Raw genomic sequence first — 18,175 nt, 5'->3', positions numbered from 1 at the left:
ATTTTAAAAATGGGTGACACGATGGCGCAGTGGGTAGCGCTGTTGCCTCACAGCAAGAAAGTTGTTGGTTCGAGCCCCAGCTGAGCCAGTTGGCATTTCGTCAGTAATGTATGAGTGTATGTCCTGGTCCTCCAGGTGGGGGGTTGAGCATTGGGCTAACACAAACCTCATACAAACTAGATGTTACGAAACACAAATATGATGCGGCTAAATATCAAATTTGATATAAATAGCCCTTAGGAGTAAGTTAAAATTTAAAATTTTAATTAATAAAATTAATTGATTAAGCATTGACATTTTTACTGAGAGTTTTATTAATGACAAACTAATTTTGTTCCATTAAAATGTTTTTTTTTTTTTAAACCTACGATAACAATGACTTCATGTCATAAATCCGTCATAGACATGATTGTCAAGTTACATTTTCTTGATAATGTCAAAGTTTTCCTGACAAAGACATCTTAAACAATGTTATCTTTGCGTTTAAAACAGCACAACTGCCCTAGTGTCACATGTATACAATCGGATTTATATTTATGACGTGGGATGTAAATGTCATGATTATAAAGGTGTCATGTCAATCTTATAAACACCCCCTTCAATTGTTACCAATTGTTTTCCATACAGCTCTTTCCCTCAAAACAGAAATAAACAGTTCTTTGTTTTATTCATATTGTGATGCAGTTCCTAGAGAAACGGAATATTAAATGAGACATCAGTGGGCGTGGCTTGTTTTTTCTAATGTGAGTTGATTGGATGTAATAAAGTTGGCATTTCATTGGCTGTTTCTCAATTCCAAGAACGCAGAGAACGGACTTGTGTTCTTGTGGAGACTGGTCTTGCCAGGTGTCCTCGGAAGAACGAACTCAGGAGACAGCGAGGGCAGAGAATGCGTCCTTTGAGAAATGGGATGCTGCGTTCTTCCTGATGGTCATGTGACCTTCAAGCGTTTTAAATAGTAAATTATTTAAACATTACAGCATTTATACAACGATTTATTGTTTCCCCCTTCTTCAAAATATATACTTTGCATAAAAACATTATACATATGCTCTGCACAATATAAATAAAACAGATTTTAATACGAATTTCAGCAAACAAACAACCCTTAATGTGTTTATTCCTTTATTAAGATGTCCATGGTAATGTTTACTTTCACCGTTTCATTTAGGGAAACTCCTGAGGTAAATAAGTGATAGCTCTGAACTTTAATAATAAATCTAAATAAAATACTGCGCTTCCCACCTCCAGTCGCAATGACTTCTGGGACTTCCAGAGCGAGTTTGGTGCTCAAGTCTGCATCAGTGCGTCCTCGATATCAAGAACACATCCGGGAAGTTTCACGCGTCCTCCGTACTTGCGGTCTTGAGTATTGGAACTGAACTTAGGCAGCTGATGATGACGTTGCACGAGAACACGAGGACGCATATTGAGAAACAGCCATTGAGAAAGATCAGGAAGAGGGTTTAGGGAGAGTTATCACAACCTAACAGACTCCTGCCCACCATTTCTGTTTGTTGTCAAAATTGACAGCTGTAGGGGTGTGGTTAAGTATGTTAGCCACGCCTGATACCTCGGACAAACCTAATCTGAGAATTTAACTGAAAACAAAACATTACAAGGGCAAACTATAGTTTTTTTCTTTATGACATGCACTGATGAATTGTTCACCACAAAACTAGCAATGTGAGCTAACAAAGTCAATATGGTTAGTTTTGATTTCATGTGTACTTTAAGCTTTGATTCTCCAGAAAGGAGCAGTGCGAGCAATCTTCGTTTACCTTAGCAGCGTTGGTGTATTTGGTGGAGTTGTAGTCTCCTCCCATGCGCAGCACATCTTCAGTACAGTAGTAGAACTCAGAGAAGCCGTAGAACTGGCTGTTGTGGAAGTCGATGGGCGGCTGGTAGACCCCGTTGAGGGACGTGTTGGTGTCATTTGTGCGGTTGAGGAAGGGCTGGAGCAGTAGCCGGCAGCGCTCAAAGTCTCCAGAACCACGCAGGTGAAGCCGCTGCTCTGGAGGTCCCAGCTCATCCTGAAGATCCACAGGCAAACACGGGTCCAGGATGGGCGAGTCTGCGCTCTCTCCCTGATGCTGATTCAACAGCCTACGGACACAACAGGAGCACATACAGTGAGGGAAATAAGTATTGAACGCAAAGTTTTTTTCCTGGAAATAATATTTTTAAAAGGAGCTTGACATGGACGTTGACATGCAATTGAACCAGATTTTGGTAAAAACTCAAACAATACAGACATAAAAATAAAACGGAACAAATCTGAAAAATTAGTTGAGTAATAACAATGAAATAAGGCAAGGAGAAAGTACTGAAATGCGTATTTAATACTTTATATAAAAGGTTTTTTTGGTGATGGCAGCTTAAAGACCCCTCTCATATGGAGAATGTAGTCACATGCATTGCTCAGGTGTGACTTTTTCACAGACTTCAACAGTGTAAGAATCGTAATGGTTCTGTGGGTCTCGTCTATCAATCCTAATCATTTTTTTGTATTTCCTATTGGGTTTAAGTCAGGTGATTGGCTAGGCCATTCTGAGCTTTTTTTTTTCTCTCTGAAAGAATGAGAGTTTACTTTGTTTATGATCATTGTCTTGCTGAAAAGTCCACCCTGGTTTCATCCTAATCCTTCTGCTAGTGTAGAAGTTGGACTGAAGCTGCTAATATTCATTTATACTGAGGCAGGGTAGAGGTTTGCTGAAGAACTGAGAGACTTCAGCTGCTTATTTCAATTATTGTTTACTTCAATATTAATTTTCCCCACTGTATATACTCATTAATGGGGTAATGATTGGGTAATCGGGTAGTGGGTGAGGTTACACAGATCAAAAAAGTATGTTTCTCAACTCCAAGAACACAGAGAACGGACTCGCATTTTTGTTGAGACCAATCTTGATAAGTTACCTCGGAAGAACAAACTAGGGAGACCGCAAGAGATCAGAACGCTAAACTCCCACCACAATGACTCCAGGGACTTCTCTAGCGAGTACTGCACTCAAGTTCACAATCAATGCATCCTCGATATCAAGAATACATCAGGGTTCTGCCTCGGGACCTCCATTCATGCGTTCTTGAGTTTTAGAACTGAACTTTTGCTGCTTTGTTACACAAGATCGCATGCTGAGAAACAGCCAACGACAAACATTCTGAAAAAAACTGACTTCTGCAATTTAATTACTACAAAAAACAAAACAACTCAGACCCTTTGAATGATAGTGTGCACCTTCCATGTCAACTTTAACTAAGGGTGTTTTCACACCTGCCTTATTTAGTTTGGTTGAATTGAGGTTTTTTTCCCTCTTGGTGCGGCTTGTTTGGGAAGGAGTGAATATAGCAAATCGCACTCGAGTCCACACCAAAAGCGGACCAAAAAAGCGTTCTAAGACCTCCTTGAAGAGTCTTGGTACACTTTTAAACGAACCTTGGAACGATTCTTTTGTGGTGGGAATATGATACAAACTAAAACAGACCCAGCCGCAAAACCTTTTTGGACTAATCCAGCTGCTGTAGTTTGCTGGGCTGTGCATTATGAGATGTGGAGAAATGTATTTTATTAATTTATTTTTATATAAGTATTTTTATGGGTTTTTCACCTTTATTATTATAGGACAGTAGAGTGGACTGGAAAGCATTGGGAGCAAAGCAAGGGAAAAGATCAGCAAAGGACTTCGAGCCGGGAATCGAACTCGGGTCGCCGTGAGCACATCGGTGCTATACAGCTGCGCACAGTACCACTAGGCTACTGGCGCCGATGAGGAAAAATATTTGTTGAGAGCGCTTTACCAACACTTTTAAACTGAAAGAGAGAGAGAGAAAACATGATTTGATGGATCGTTGGTAATATTTTCGGAAGATGACAATGTCACAGCTAAATTAATTCATGCCGCCTCCTGAAGTGACTTGCAATGCGCCTTCACTGTTTGCAATGCATTAAAACATTGTTTTCCAGCTGCAGCAGTGCTTCATTCTCGAAATGTATAGTTTGTCTAAAGTAATGTATGGAAATTAGGATCGGACCAAAGCAATCAGTGTGATGTGAAAAGGACCCAAAGACGGCAGAAAATGCGGACGGCTTGGTCCGGACCAAATGAACCGAACCACAGATGTGAAAGCACCCTAAATTTTGATCTTACTTGTTCTGGATTTGTGTGCTGCTGATGAGGTTTTCCTCGTATCTCTGGCGGGCTGCATTTCCTCCGAAACCCAAGAATGTGGAGACGTAAACCCGATACACGTGTTCTGTTCTATGAGCGTCGCAGCCCAGATTAAACTCCGCCAGCAGATTCTTGGCTATCTCCTCCTGGAGAAAACAGCACAGAGAGAGAGATAAGACAGCTGAAGAAGACTGGATAGACACAGACACAGCACATCAAGCTACAAGCGGCAGAAAGGTCTTTGCACACAGAAGTCTGAAATTTTCGTATGTTTTTCGCATTAATATGTGAAAAATTTGTCACATAAACAAACCTTGCACACCGAGTCAGCTGCATATTAATTGATTCATTATAAAATAACACAAAACAATTCAGTTAAAGCAGAGATGCTTTGTTCTCCTCTAATAGGCTACATACGGTGTTCATCCAATCCTGCATTGAGAGGAAGGAGAGTTCAGCTCATTTATCAAAGATCTGAGCTGGATTATACCTAAATGCAAAGTTTAGTTTAGGAAATCAGTGGAATTTTAAAACATTGCTTGAGATAATTCACACATTCCTGTATGTAAACAAATCCTGAACAGAGACTGGCAGTACATACAGACATTATAATAGATTGTGGCCGCGTTGACGCATCTGAGCAACAGACTGAAGCAGACAATGAGGCGTCGAGCTTTGTATTATGTCGTCTATGGGCAGTATGTCAAATGTATGGACACACACAAACCCCAAACACCAGTCACTGAATCCTAGCATACAGGGGTTCTCGACTGTCCACCACATTCTGTCTTTATTTTATGCACTGTGTTTGTCAAAGTTATTTGTAACTCAAATGACGGCATTCTGTATTTAGCTTTTTGCTTGCACGGTGGCTCTGAACTGAGAAAACACCTTTCAAAGTGCTTTTCGGATGTGAAAAACAGAAGAAAAAAAAGTTAATTATTCTATGATGGATGAAAGCTTCGTAGGCAGTGTGTCAATACGATTCACACAACGTGAGCTTGAATTTATTTTTTAACCTGCAAAAATTATGGACAAAAATTTCAGATTCAGTCTGCAATAACCTTAATATTTGCACGATGACATTTGAAAGAATGTTCATGGTTCAAAACCAAATCATTCTGTGGCATGTTGCTGATAGTAGATAATAAATGACATTTACAGTAATGTACTTACAATGGAAGTCAAGCAGTAAATTGTTTTAAAAGGTAAAAAGCACTTCAATTAATTCTAAGAAAAATGTAAACAATCAAAATGTCATTATTATTTAGCAGTAAAAATAGTACTCATTTTCTGTAGTCATTATCGGTCAATTACAGTACAAAACAAAATAAAAGAAACGATACATTAAATAGATAAAACATGTTGAAAAACATTAATGGTGGTACAAAAAAATGTAACTTTTCTTAACTTTGTTAATTTTAAAATAAATAATAATGCATAGTTTCTACAAAACATTACAATGGATCTTTTTCAACAGTGACTACGTTTACAAGGACATCAGAAATCAAATTATTAGCCTTAATCTGAATAAGACAATAATATGATTAAGGTGTTTACACGAGTTACTCTTTACATGTTCCTTTCATGATCCCGTTGTACATGTTATAGCATACAGATTGATTAACATCATTGCTTCACCACACTACTGACATTTCCTCCAGAGTTTCATGTCATTTCGGTTGTTGCATTTTGAATTTGTTGACTTTAACTGCAGTTTGGCACCTTCACTTTCATTCAGAACGTATGGGAAAAATCTTGCATTCCGTGATGCACGTGTCGGTGGTCCTTCTCTAACTCAGTAGGTGCAGAGAATAGCGTCAAACAGTTGTCTGTGTATAGACTATCCTGCCGCAAAATGCGGTGAAAATCCTACACGTTTGATTGCTGTTTACATCTGTACTGCACTTCAATAATGCCACTAAAAATCGGCATAATCCACATGTCTTAATCCAATTTCAGTTTAGTTTGATTATGACCTTAATTGGATTATTTTAATTAAAAACTGCTGTTTAAATGGTAGACTCTTAATCAGAGTATTGTAAGAGTATTTTATTATTTGTAAGAGTATCTTATTAAAATGGGATTAATGGTGTCCATGTAGACGTACTCGCCATGTAAACTGACAATAAATAGTAAAATAATTTCTGAATTTTAAATAAATTTATCAAAACATTAATAATTAAATCATTTCACAATATTAATGATACTGTATTTTTGCTTAAATAAATGTAGCCTTGGTAAGCAGAGGGCTTCGAATGCTAATTTTTGAACACTATTATTTTGACCTCAGACTTCCACTGCATGTTCATTACTGATTTTCATTTGTTTTTGTATAAAATGAGAGACTAGTAATCGACAGAACAGATTCATGCCCGTCTCCCGAGAACATTCCTTCAATAACACCAACACCAAAAACACTGAAGAGCACGATGGAAGCATTGAACGCTTTATTCTGAATGCATTCGATTCCAGCAGCATCCTGTTATGTCAGATTAGAGGCCATCAGGATTTGTGCTGAGGCGTTTTCCTCTAAAATTAAACATAACAGAATTAAGTCAAATATTATAATGAGAAGATAAAAAACACAATCACGCATAATATGCTGAAATGAACATGCTGGCATGACTTCTGCTCAGTTGCAGTTTACATTGTTTTACATGTTATTTGTATAAAATTAAACGCATAACAAAATTTGAAAGCCTGCCAATCTGAGAAAACTATCCAGGGGTGTGTTTCCCAAACAATGACGTAACTCGAGGCTGAACTATCATAGTACGATGCATCGTTTGAGAAAAGAACAATGTAGTGACGAGTGTTCCCCAAAACTCCTAGTTTCTCTGTCGCAGATCCATCTAGAACCATGTTAGTTATAATGTATAATGCTCATAATGATGCTCGAAACTGGGCGGAGTAACTACTTCTTTAGACAAAAACCCATAATTTCTTTGTGTAAATGATATTGTTTCACACAAACAAGCATTTAAAATAGAATCCAATATAAGATTTGGTAAAAACATGCACTCGCTCTCTATATTAACTGAAATATATGTACACAGCACATCTAGAGCCTATGTTTCCTTTACCAGTATTATTGAGAAGTTGAACATTACATATTCGATTCTAAAACATATCACTTACAAGCTAATACGTATTCTAATATCATATAAATCATATAAATAAATAATGAAATAAATTATATTTATTATAAAATGAAATGTATTATCTATTATTTATTTGAAAATAAAAAACCATACTTTAATAATAGATAGTTGATGATGATGATGATTATTATTATTATTATTATTAAGTAGGATATTGTTTGTTTCTTTTTTTGAAAAGTCTACTTTTACAATTTGACACATGTAAACCACTGCAGAAAGTTCTAATCAGCAGGCCCGTGTCATATACAGTACAGATACTTAATAAATAACCTACTATAAATTAAAAAAATTAACATATGCTTTTTGTTTTCACAAGCTTTAGAGACGTAACATAAATAATGGGTCACCTATAGCTTTCGCCATGAGGCTGTGTTCAAAATGACATCAATGTTTTCAAAGTGCACTACGAAGGGAGCACAATTGTAAACATGAAGATCGCTAAAACTGAACTGTAAAAATAGTTTGAAAGCAAATTACACCTAAGAGAGATGACCTTAATGCTTTTTTATTTTTAATAATTCCAGCTTTGAATGTTAAAATGTTCTAAATGAGTAGGCATAGGGGGGATAAGTGGGAATAGAACTCAGCTAGGAACTATGTTAGCTGTAGTTGCGAGTTTGTGACGCAGTTTGCGAATGTTTGTTGAAGCGACAGATTTGAGAAACAGCAAATCAACAAGCTATGTTTGTAACGACGGAACTTGCGACCTTAGTTGGCTAACGATGGTTTTGGAAAATGCACCTCAGATTGAGATTTGTATCTGTGAGTTGAATTTTACACTCTCCGCTCTGATGTGAAACGCTTGTCAAATGACATTTAATTTGCAGATTATTAGTTAGAACTATGTCAAAATCCAAACTGTTTTGATTATTTTCTATGTGTGCAAATCGAGAGATTGAGCATTTCACATCAGAGCTGAGTTTAAATTTCTACTTGCATATATTAATACGGCTAGTTGTATTCATTCATTCTCCTTCGGCTTAGTTGCTTTATTAATTCGGGAACGCCACAGCGGAATGAACCGCCAACTTATCCAGCATATGTTTTATACACCGGATGGTTTTCTAGCTGCAACCCAGTACAGGGAAACATTCATACACACTCATACACTACGGCCAATTTAATTTATTCAACTCGCCTTCTAGCTGTGAGGCGACAGTGCTAACCACTCAGCCACTGTGTCACCCTGAATAGTATTTTAATAGTAGTAAAATAACAACAAATACAAATATTAATAAGACAAGTTCTCACATTCAAATTCAGCAAGCTCTCACATTTTGATAGTGATTTACCTTCATATATTTGGTGTGTATATATATATATATATATATATATATATATATATATATATAGTGTTATTTACATGTTAAAGTCTAGAACAGTCTGCTAACAACTCACAAGATTCAAGCGACAAACAATTAGGCTAAACAGAAATGAATTCCGAAAACAACAAACAAACAAACAAAAATACGTATATCGTGAGTTTATAACAACAATAGTCTGTTTTTCTTATTTCGTTTTTTGCCAGTCTAGATATGTGCATCCCAACAATGAGACTATACGAACGACTCCCAATGCGAACATAAGAATTTAGATGAATGCAAATGCAAACTGAACAAAATCTGGTCTTTTCAGCATGAGAAACTTAATATTAAAAGCAGACAAAACAAAATCCAATGCATTGCAAAAGTGTTAAAAAAATAGTCCCCTTTAAAAGCTGAGAGTGTTGTTTTCAGAGCTATAGCACCATGCAGCAGGCTTATCTCAGTCCAAGGCTAACTCAGCTGATTCACCGTGGCGTGAAACTGCACCGGGTGAAGAAGCACACCAGAGCACCAGGAGAACCAGAAGCAGAGAATGACAAAGCCAGACTTTCAGCTTTCAAAAGAAAATACGGGAAATTGTCATAGATAATAACCTGTTGTGGAGAAGCAAAGCTTACAGTTTTGGGCACTTCATATGCGATCTGAGTGGAAACGCCACCCATGTCCAAAACACCAGCTGTACGCTTGCGCAACAGCGTCTCCTGCTGGTCACTGCCAGGAACCTGCACCTCCACCACTGCATCGTGCTCTGAAGGGAAGAGGAAAAGAATAGAAAAAAGATGCATTTATTATATACAGATGAGGTCAGAAGTATTATACACTCTTTGAATTTTTGTTTCTTTTTAAAATATTTCCCAAATGATGTTTAACAGATTACGGAAATGTTCACAGTATGTCTGATGATATTTTTTCTTCTGCAGACAGTCTTATTTGTTTTATTTTGGCTACAATAAAATCAGTTATTAATTTTTTAAAAACCATGTTAAAGGACAAAATATTAGCCCCTTTAAGCTATTTATTTTTTCGACAGTCTATAGAACAAACCATCATTATACAATAACTTGCCTAATTACCCTAACCTGCCTAGTTAACCTAATTAAGCACTTAAATGTCATTTTAAGCTGTATAGAAGTGTCTTGAAAAATATTATTTACTGTATTCATGGCAAAGATAAAATAAATCAGTTCATAGAAATAAGCAATTAAAACTATTATGTTTAGAAATGTGCTGGGGAAAAAAAAAAAAAAAAAAAAAAAAAAATTATATATATATATATATATATATATATATATATATATATATATATATATATATATATATATATATATATATATATATATATATACACACACACACACACACACACACACATATATATATAAAAAACCTATTGTAATAAATCAATATACTACTCAGCTTTGAAATGTTAAAAGATAGAAACTAGCACGGTAACTTACCATCCTCAACATGATTAAATCGGCCCAAGACAAAATTGATGCCAATCCATGCATAAACTCCTGCAAAAAAATAAAAATATAATTACACATAGCCTACAGTTAAAGGCATTTTAGCCCTCCTGTGCACTTCATATTACTTTTCAAATATTTTCATCAAGTGACATTTAACAGGGCAAGGAAATCTTTCACAGCATTTACTGTTATCTTTTTCTTCTGAAGAAATTCTTATTTTATGTGAGAGAGAATTTTGAGTTTCTTGCCATTTCAGCTTCTTTGGCAAACAAATAACAGATCAAGTTTACCACATTTTATAAATACCACTTTTCTATAGTTAAAAGTCACCAAAGTATAATTAAAAGTCACCAACAGCAATAAATAACACACAAGATTAAATACATAAATAAAAATAAGAATAATATATCAAATAAAAATTTAAAACTTTTGATAAAAATTGCACATTTTTAAAAGGATTCACATTTAAAGATATTTGATTTAAAGTCTGTCCAGAAAAAAAAAAAGTTGTCTGATAACATTAAAAAAATCAGGCATTCCACAAAAATATGTTTAACGGTTTGGTTTCTTTTGCAATATTGACATTTTGGTGGTTCTTCTCCTTTAAGTAAATGTTCATGTGCGAGTCTCGTGAGTCCAATGTGGCATCTTCTATAAACAATCTCCTTGCGTCTTGAATTAAAAAAATGAATTAGATTTTCTTCCTCTCTCTGACTGAATTTCAAAAAGTTTATTTTCTGAGAACTGATCCCATTCTGCTTGCCATTTGTTTTGAATAAAGCCTTTTATTAGTGGCTTCAGATCCGAAGGTGGGACTCCTTTAGCTTTCCTGTAAGGGCTGTTTTGGTGGCTTTGTCGGCTTGTTCATTTCCAAAACTAGATTAGAAATAACAATCGACTTACCTAGTTAAAGGTTCAGGACACCCTGGTGAATTTTTTTTTTTTTATTATTAACAGATATGTGTGTGTTGAGCATCAGTTAAGACAATAGCCTCTTTCACACAGTGATACCAGTAAATATCCGGAAAATTTCCGGAACTACTTTATCGGTATATTCAAAAAAACGCTGTTCACACAGGTGAGGACGTTACGGAATTTTTCCGGAAAAGAGCGTTCACACATCCATCGCAAAATGCCGGTAAATTCTGACATCATTAACCAGAAATGACATCTAAACGGCTGCGCTTGTGTTTGTAAACATTTGACTACATTACAAACTCTTCGGATGGATCAGTATTGAGTACAACTCTAATGAAAACATAGAGAAACACTTTCGCATGTCGAGATGTTCATGATATGTGTGTGTGCTGGCGCTATGGGCGCTCACGGGCACACAAAGCTTGAAGGTAAACAAACAACGGATTATCATAAACATTTTATTGATAATTATTTACACAGCATTAAGAAGGAACATAGAAACATTATCTGACTAACATCTAGCAGCTAAAGGTGTCTGGAAAAAATATTCAAAGGCTTTTATTGTCATAAACCGCGCGCACGTGAATGCGTCTGACTGTTCTGATTGGCTAAAGCAGGTTTCTCACGTCAGCCCGTTCTAGACGTGGACGCGCTTATTACGGCAATCTTCCTTCTGCATTCACACAGCGCAGCATTCCGGCAAATTACCGGTAATGTTACAACTTCTCTTTCCGGAAAATAGCCAGAACGAATTTAACGGTATTTTCAAAAAGGGCCTGTTCACACATACAACCTTTCCGGAAAATTGCCGGTAATTTTCCGGAAAGGTCTGTATGTGTGAAAGGGGCTAATGTTAGCACCTGTCAGCTTTAATTGTGGGGAAAACTGGATAATTTTGAGCTTTTGTCAGCTAATTTCAGCTTCCGGGTTTAAAATGATTTTTGGGGCGGATCAAAATCGGCGACGTAGCGCAGTACTGCAAGTGCAATGATGACGCGTCGGTTTCTCATTATTATTCATAGCGAAGTTTTCTTATCCTATGAGAAGAGCCGGCTGCTTTACTATTCATGAGAGCACGTGCTTTCCGAAGGCAAGGCAGACCTGCCAGTTTCAAGCAAGCTGTGAGACACGGACCCACGGCACGCAGTAGCCGTTCATGAAGGCTCGTATGTGTTTGTTTCCATGATCCACAGGGTTTGTTGCATGTTTTTTCCCCGCGATCTTGTCAGGGCTGATCATACAGCAAAGCTGTGTGTGTGCAGCAAGCGTTTTTGTCGGGAGAGCAGTGCGAGAATTGAAGAATGGCGGACGCTGTCTTTTATCAGGAGTTCGTTCACATTCAGACACATCGCCGTGCTGCTGTGTTTGCCTAAATCCTCTATTACCAGCAGGGCTAATGGTTAAAATATGCAGGTCAGGAGACCTGCTGCATCGAGTCTGCATTCAGATCTATAATTTAGACCCGGGGATCAAGGGAGAATCCTCATTTAAAGTTTTTACATGAACGCACTTATCTTTATAATGATAGAAATTGTGGTTATGTGTATATGAAATTACGAATAACAAATGTAAATTTATTTCTTTGCATTTTAACTTTGTGAACTATAAACTCATGCGTCTCCTCACGGTTTGTGTCTCATTTTGTGAGCTGTCAACAACAGTTGTTCGCTCCCCTTCTCCCCTGCTGGCCACGCCCACTCCTGCCCGATGCTCGCGGAGCTCCACGCCCATTAATCATGCATCTTTTGAAAAAATTCTCAAGTAGACTTTAACCGAAAGTGGGGGGTGTCCTGGCCCTTTAAGCTAATTTCCCTAGTTACCTAGGATAAAAAATAACTATTAAATATTACTGCCTAGATGATCTATATTACAATATAGATTATATATAAATATTACTACAACACATTCAATCATAGACAAAAATAGTTAGTTGGGAAAAACTGGGAGACAAATAATAACGTGGTGCTATGTGGATGCTAGGGTGCACACTATTGTTCAAACATTTGAGTCTGTAAGGTTTGCTCTGCATTTATTCAGAAAACCTCTAATTTATAAACCAATTACTATTGAGATGGTCTTGAAGATGATCAGATGGGTCATACCTTCCTGTTTGCCTGAGATAACTTCCACATGGGAGTCGGAGAACAGGAAGTTGAAATTGACAGGAATGTCAGTCCTTAAATCCTCCAGAAGGGCCTCCTGCTGGCTGTAAACACACACACCCACACACACAGTGTTAGCATACGCTGTGCATTTGACACAAGGTTTATATCTGCGAGTGTGTGATCAGACACCTCTCAGGCAGGACTCTCATTCCAGCGGTGCAGAGGATGTACAGAGGCGTCTCCTGGTGCTTGTTTTTAGGGATGTGCTGAGCAGCAAAGCTCAGCAGAGGGCTGATGTAGTCGCTGGCCTTATCTGGTGTGGAGGCGTACTCTGAAATACCTGAACAGAGCAGAAACAACATTCAGGCGGAGAATAAAAAAAATAAAGGTCCAAACAATCGTTCTTCATCGCCATACAGACCTGGTTTGATCTTCATCACTACAGGCTTCCGGTGCTTGTCGCGCATCTGCTTGATGTCCAAGAGCTCGTGCAGGTTGCCGTTGTGCCGGGGCCAGGTGTACACAAACACACGGGAGCCACTGCTGCCACAGTCCACCACCAGCCCATAGTTCAGGTTGGGGTTATTGGTGTCCGTGGCCTCCATGTCAGGAACCCGACCCAAACGTCTAATAGTAGGATATATACAGGAATCATGCAGTTAAATTCAGTACTTCAAGACTATTTCCATACATATTAAGACCACATTGTGTCAACAGGTTTTACCAAGTAATATTGGCAATATTTCACAGGTCCAGTGAATTTAAAATAACGTTTTTTTTTTTTTTTTAGATGTTAAGTATGTTAGTTTTAAGAATTTATACAAGCTAGTTTGCGTTTAGAAGATATAAAACAACCAAAGCTTCCAGTTTTGTCACTTCTGACTAAATAGATCAACGATTTTTAATCACTTCAGTTTCTCAACAAATCTTCTGACCAATCAAATGATCTCTAGTATTTGACATGCTCCGCCTCCTTCAAGACACTTCTCGTTTGCTTTTAATTTGATGTGCTTGAGCTCAACCACTATTACTGGCAGAGCTGTGATAAAACAAAATGCTATTGGCTGTTTTTTTTAAAGGAGGAGCAGCTCAGTGCTTCCCACACATAGGCCCCTTTCACACAGTAATACCGGTAACTTAATACAAAGTTCAAAAAAGCGCTGCTCACACAGGTGAGGACGTTACGAAATTTTTTCAGAAAAGAGTATTCACACATCCATTCCAAAATACTGGTAAAATCTGACATCATTAACCAGAGATGAGCTCTAAACGGCTGCGCTTGTATTTGTGAACATTTGACTACATTACAAACTCTGTGGACGCACACAGTGCAGCATTGCGGCAAATTACCGGTAACGTTACAACTTCTCTTTCCGGAAAATAGCCGGAATGAATTTACCGGTATTTTCAAAGAGGGCCTGTTCACACATACACACCTTTCCGAAAAATTGCTGGTAATTTTCTGGAAAGGTCTGTGTGAAAAAGGGGCTATTGACTATACTTGGGCAGGCCACCCAGGTATATTAACGTTCAGCCAAGTACATTTAGTGACATGTTGACAGCGCGTGAACCGTCAACACTCCCACAGTCCTTCTCACGTGCTCTGCAGACCCAGATGTTCCCTTTTGGCACTTAAATTCATCTGACCAGGTTTCTAAATTTCGTAAAATGTCCGGGATTCGGCTTTTGCTTTCTAAAGGTGTCGTTCACTAATCATATGCGTTTTTGTATGACCTTTTTACTTGAGCCTACTTTCGCTTGGCTTTGCTGACATCACGCACACAGTCGTGATTCTATAATTCATTCTTAAATCTGAACGACTCAGAAAAAACGTATATACTCGGAGAGAACGAAATGACTGGTCATTAGTACACCATTAGTAATGGTTAATCAACGCATTTGCCTTATTTAATCTCTTAATGTATAATCTAAACGTTTTAATCTTGCAATTATTATACTTTTTCAGATATTGTCTGTTTTAATCCTTTTTCTGTCATTTATTTCTCTTTTGATGATTATTTTATTAATTTGATGATGTTAAAATATTATATAGGCTATTTTATCTACACATCTAAAATTCTTTGGCATTCAAGTTTGCTTTGAACTTGAAAGAGTTGCAGATTTTACTCCGTCAGTGGGTGCACATGGCTCCTAAATAGCATTAAAGTAAAAGAAATAGTGGATTTTCTTTATTTTCAACAGTCTTTTTTTTAATTTTTTACTTTAACCCAGAGATGTCAAACTCAAATCCTGGAGGGCTGAAGCCCTGCACAGTTTAGTTCCAACCCTGCTCCGACACACTTACCTGTAGGTTTCAAACAAGTCTGAAGGACTCAACTAGTTAGCTCAGGTGTGTTTAAGTAGGGTTGGAGCTAAACTGTGCAGGGCTGCGGCTCTCCAGGAATTTAGTTTGATATCCCTGCTTTAACCCATTAAGAAGAAACCGTGTATAACAATGTCATAATAAATAAAAATTGTAGAAAATTTTATTGTTATGTTTGTCCCATATCATTAGCTATTTATGTAACGTAGGTACATGTTGTGTTTCAATCCAGCTACCACCGCAAGTATATTTTTAAATCTATGAGGCACTGGAGCTACTCTATGCCCCACCCTGCCTTCATGGTTCAAATTAAAATAGAAGAGATTTACGTGTGGATGTGCCTGTCCTCTCTTAACCAGCTGTACTGGCCCTTTCCTGTGACCAGCAGCAGGTACAGCAGTCCCATCACGCCTGCCAGCAGACCCAGGAGAAGCAGCTGCCTGAAGGAGGGCAACAGGAACCGGGGTAGAACCACCGGAGACAGGCTGAAGTGCCAGGATGCTGGAAACAGGCAGGAAATGCTAATCCTGTGGAGCATATGAATAAAGAAACAAATGAATAATGATGAGAAATCTATCACTATGGTTACCGGATCCTCTAGGCTTGGATAAAATAGAGACATGAGGTGGAGAAAGCTATTTTTGTTGCATGTTTGACTTGCCTTTATTAAAATGAAAATGCATACAGTTAAACTCAGAATTATTAGCCCATTATTAGGAGGATAATAATTTTGACCTTAAAATGTTTTTAAAAAACAAAATAAAAACAGATTTTATTCCAGATTAAATAAAACAACTTTCTTCAGAAGAAAAAAAACTATAGAAAAAACTGTGAAAAATTCCTTGCTAAAGGATCATGGATGATCTGTTATTCGTACGGATCACAACCCACGGTTTGGAACACATACGACCCGTGGATTAAAACATTTTTTGTAGATTAATCCTAAATTTGTAACAATCACAGAGAGATCGCCTCTCGCATTCCTGTAAAATATAATGATGGCAGAAGAAGTTGTGGGTGGGTTATTCGTGATGTGGTGGGTTTCTTAGGTTATTAAAGGTGTTTTCTGTCACAGTTTGTTCAGCCTGCATTAATGCATTCAGTGTAAGCTGCATGATTAATCATTAAAAGATCGGGATCTCAACAACCACACAACATAAATGATGCTGATTTGAATTTGTTTATTAATCCTTCGAATCGCTGCATTTAAATCTGAGTTTGAAAAACGGAAAAAATAAAAAGAGATTTAGGGTGCTTTCACACCTACACTTTTGTTTCGGAATCGCGCTCTGTTCCGCGCCAAAGTAATCGCTCCGAGATCGGTTGAATGTGGTGGTCACGGCTCGATTGAAACGAACCCTGGAGCGGTTCGATTGCAGTGAGAAAGCGATCCGATCCGAGCGTGGTTATATCACAGTGTTTTATGGATATGTAATAGGCTTACGGCTATATGAAGAGAGAATTATGAGTAGGGCGGGAAGTTTCGCTGGTCTCCGGATGCCCGCAAACGAGTGATGATCTCCCGGTATTCTCACGTTTCCCTCCCGGTCCTAAAATAGGCACCCTTCTCACCCCTCCCCACCGCATCTCTCCTCAGACACGTCGCGCGCACACCCTGTCAATCACCACCAAACCACCACACCTCTCCTGACAGCTTAGCGGGACGCTGCAAAATAAACCCTGACACTCCGACCAATGTGAGGAGAGTTTACTCGCACGTGACTTGTTTTAGCTCTTTTGGTCCGATTAGAAACTTTGCAGTGTGAAAGCGAACCGCTCCAAGAGCAACAATGTAACATTTGTAATCTGTTTCGGAACAACTGAATCGATTCACAGGTGTGAAAGCACCCTCAGTCTAGGCATGGGACAATAACAATGTTCAAGGTACACAGCGGTTTAAAAAAAAGTCAAGGTTTCCTTTTTATGTCTGTTTTTTTTAGCACAGCAGTATCTCCAGCAGAAAAGATCTGCAAAGATGGCACTTTGAATTGAAGAAATCTGCGTTTTTGACACAAATGAAGACAGCAGAAGTCAATGATTTATTCGAATAATTTAGCCTGACATGTTTACTGCTGTAAAATATTTTAAAAGTTTCTCAAAATAAAATATATTGTGTACAAAGGGGTAAAAAAGGTTTGTTTTTTACCCAGACATTTAAAGAGAATATATTTTAGCAAAGTAATCTCTATAGCGTAATACCGTGAAATATTTATATCCAAGGTTATCATACCATCAGAATCTTATACCGGCCCATGCCTAATTCAGTCTTTAGTCTTTTGAGTTCGTTATGAAGCTACAAACAGTCAAAAAACAGAGAAGTACTGGGAGAACAGTTTATAGATTAAATAAAACCACTGATGCTTATAATAAAGATTTAAATCACTGTCATATGTATTTAACGCTAAAAAATAAAAGTTGTAGGCAGCAATTACATTAACCAATAGGTGGCAACAACAAGCCATCAAAAACATGCCACTGAATAAGTCTTCAAAAATGCCACATCTAGCAATGAAACAAAGTTTAATGAGTGAATAACTGAATCATTTATTGAAAATGAGGCTGAAAATTATTGTGTTGTACAAATTATAATGTTAGATTTCTACATTTAGGGTAATAAGCAACAGTGGATTTTTCACAGTACAGAATAATTTAGGATTTACTTTGATTCATCTGATTAACTAACTTTATTTTTAATATAATTA

The 18,175-nt window shown here is 37.5% G+C and overlaps 1 protein-coding gene and 1 long non-coding RNA gene across 5 annotated transcripts in view; one reads left to right on the top strand and one right to left on the bottom strand.

The window, feature by feature from the left end:
- The window catches only part of LOC147842882 (uncharacterized), a 797,275-nt gene that overhangs the window by 219,084 nt on the left and 560,016 nt on the right, over window positions 1-18,175 (top strand). The window lies entirely within an intron of this gene.
- The window catches only part of entpd4 (ectonucleoside triphosphate diphosphohydrolase 4), a 29,762-nt gene that overhangs the window by 7,859 nt on the left and 3,728 nt on the right, over window positions 1-18,175 (bottom strand). For 2 of the 4 annotated variants that reach the window (XR_015496992.1, XM_087263124.1), the window contains exons 3-10: window positions 15,803-16,000; window positions 13,572-13,777; window positions 13,340-13,490; window positions 13,148-13,251; window positions 10,116-10,175; window positions 9,252-9,406; window positions 4,149-4,315; window positions 1,782-2,106 (exon numbers count right to left, since the gene is read on the bottom strand). Coding sequence is in view for 2 of the 4 variants with exons in the window: in XM_087263124.1 (XP_087119250.1) it covers window positions 1,782-2,106; window positions 4,149-4,315; window positions 9,252-9,406; window positions 10,116-10,175; window positions 13,148-13,251; window positions 13,340-13,490; window positions 13,572-13,777; window positions 15,803-16,000 (1,366 nt within the window). In the remaining 2 variants the exon portion in view is untranslated. 4 annotated transcript variants of the gene reach the window in all.

Source organism: Danio rerio, chromosome 8 (assembly GCF_052040795.2).
Source record: "Danio rerio strain M-AB ecotype USA chromosome 8, GRCz13ab, whole genome shotgun sequence".
NCBI classification, from domain to species: Eukaryota; Metazoa; Chordata; class Actinopteri; order Cypriniformes; family Danionidae; genus Danio; species Danio rerio.
The sequence above is the reverse complement of the archived record's forward strand: the minus strand, read 5'-3'. Positions and strand labels throughout refer to the sequence as shown.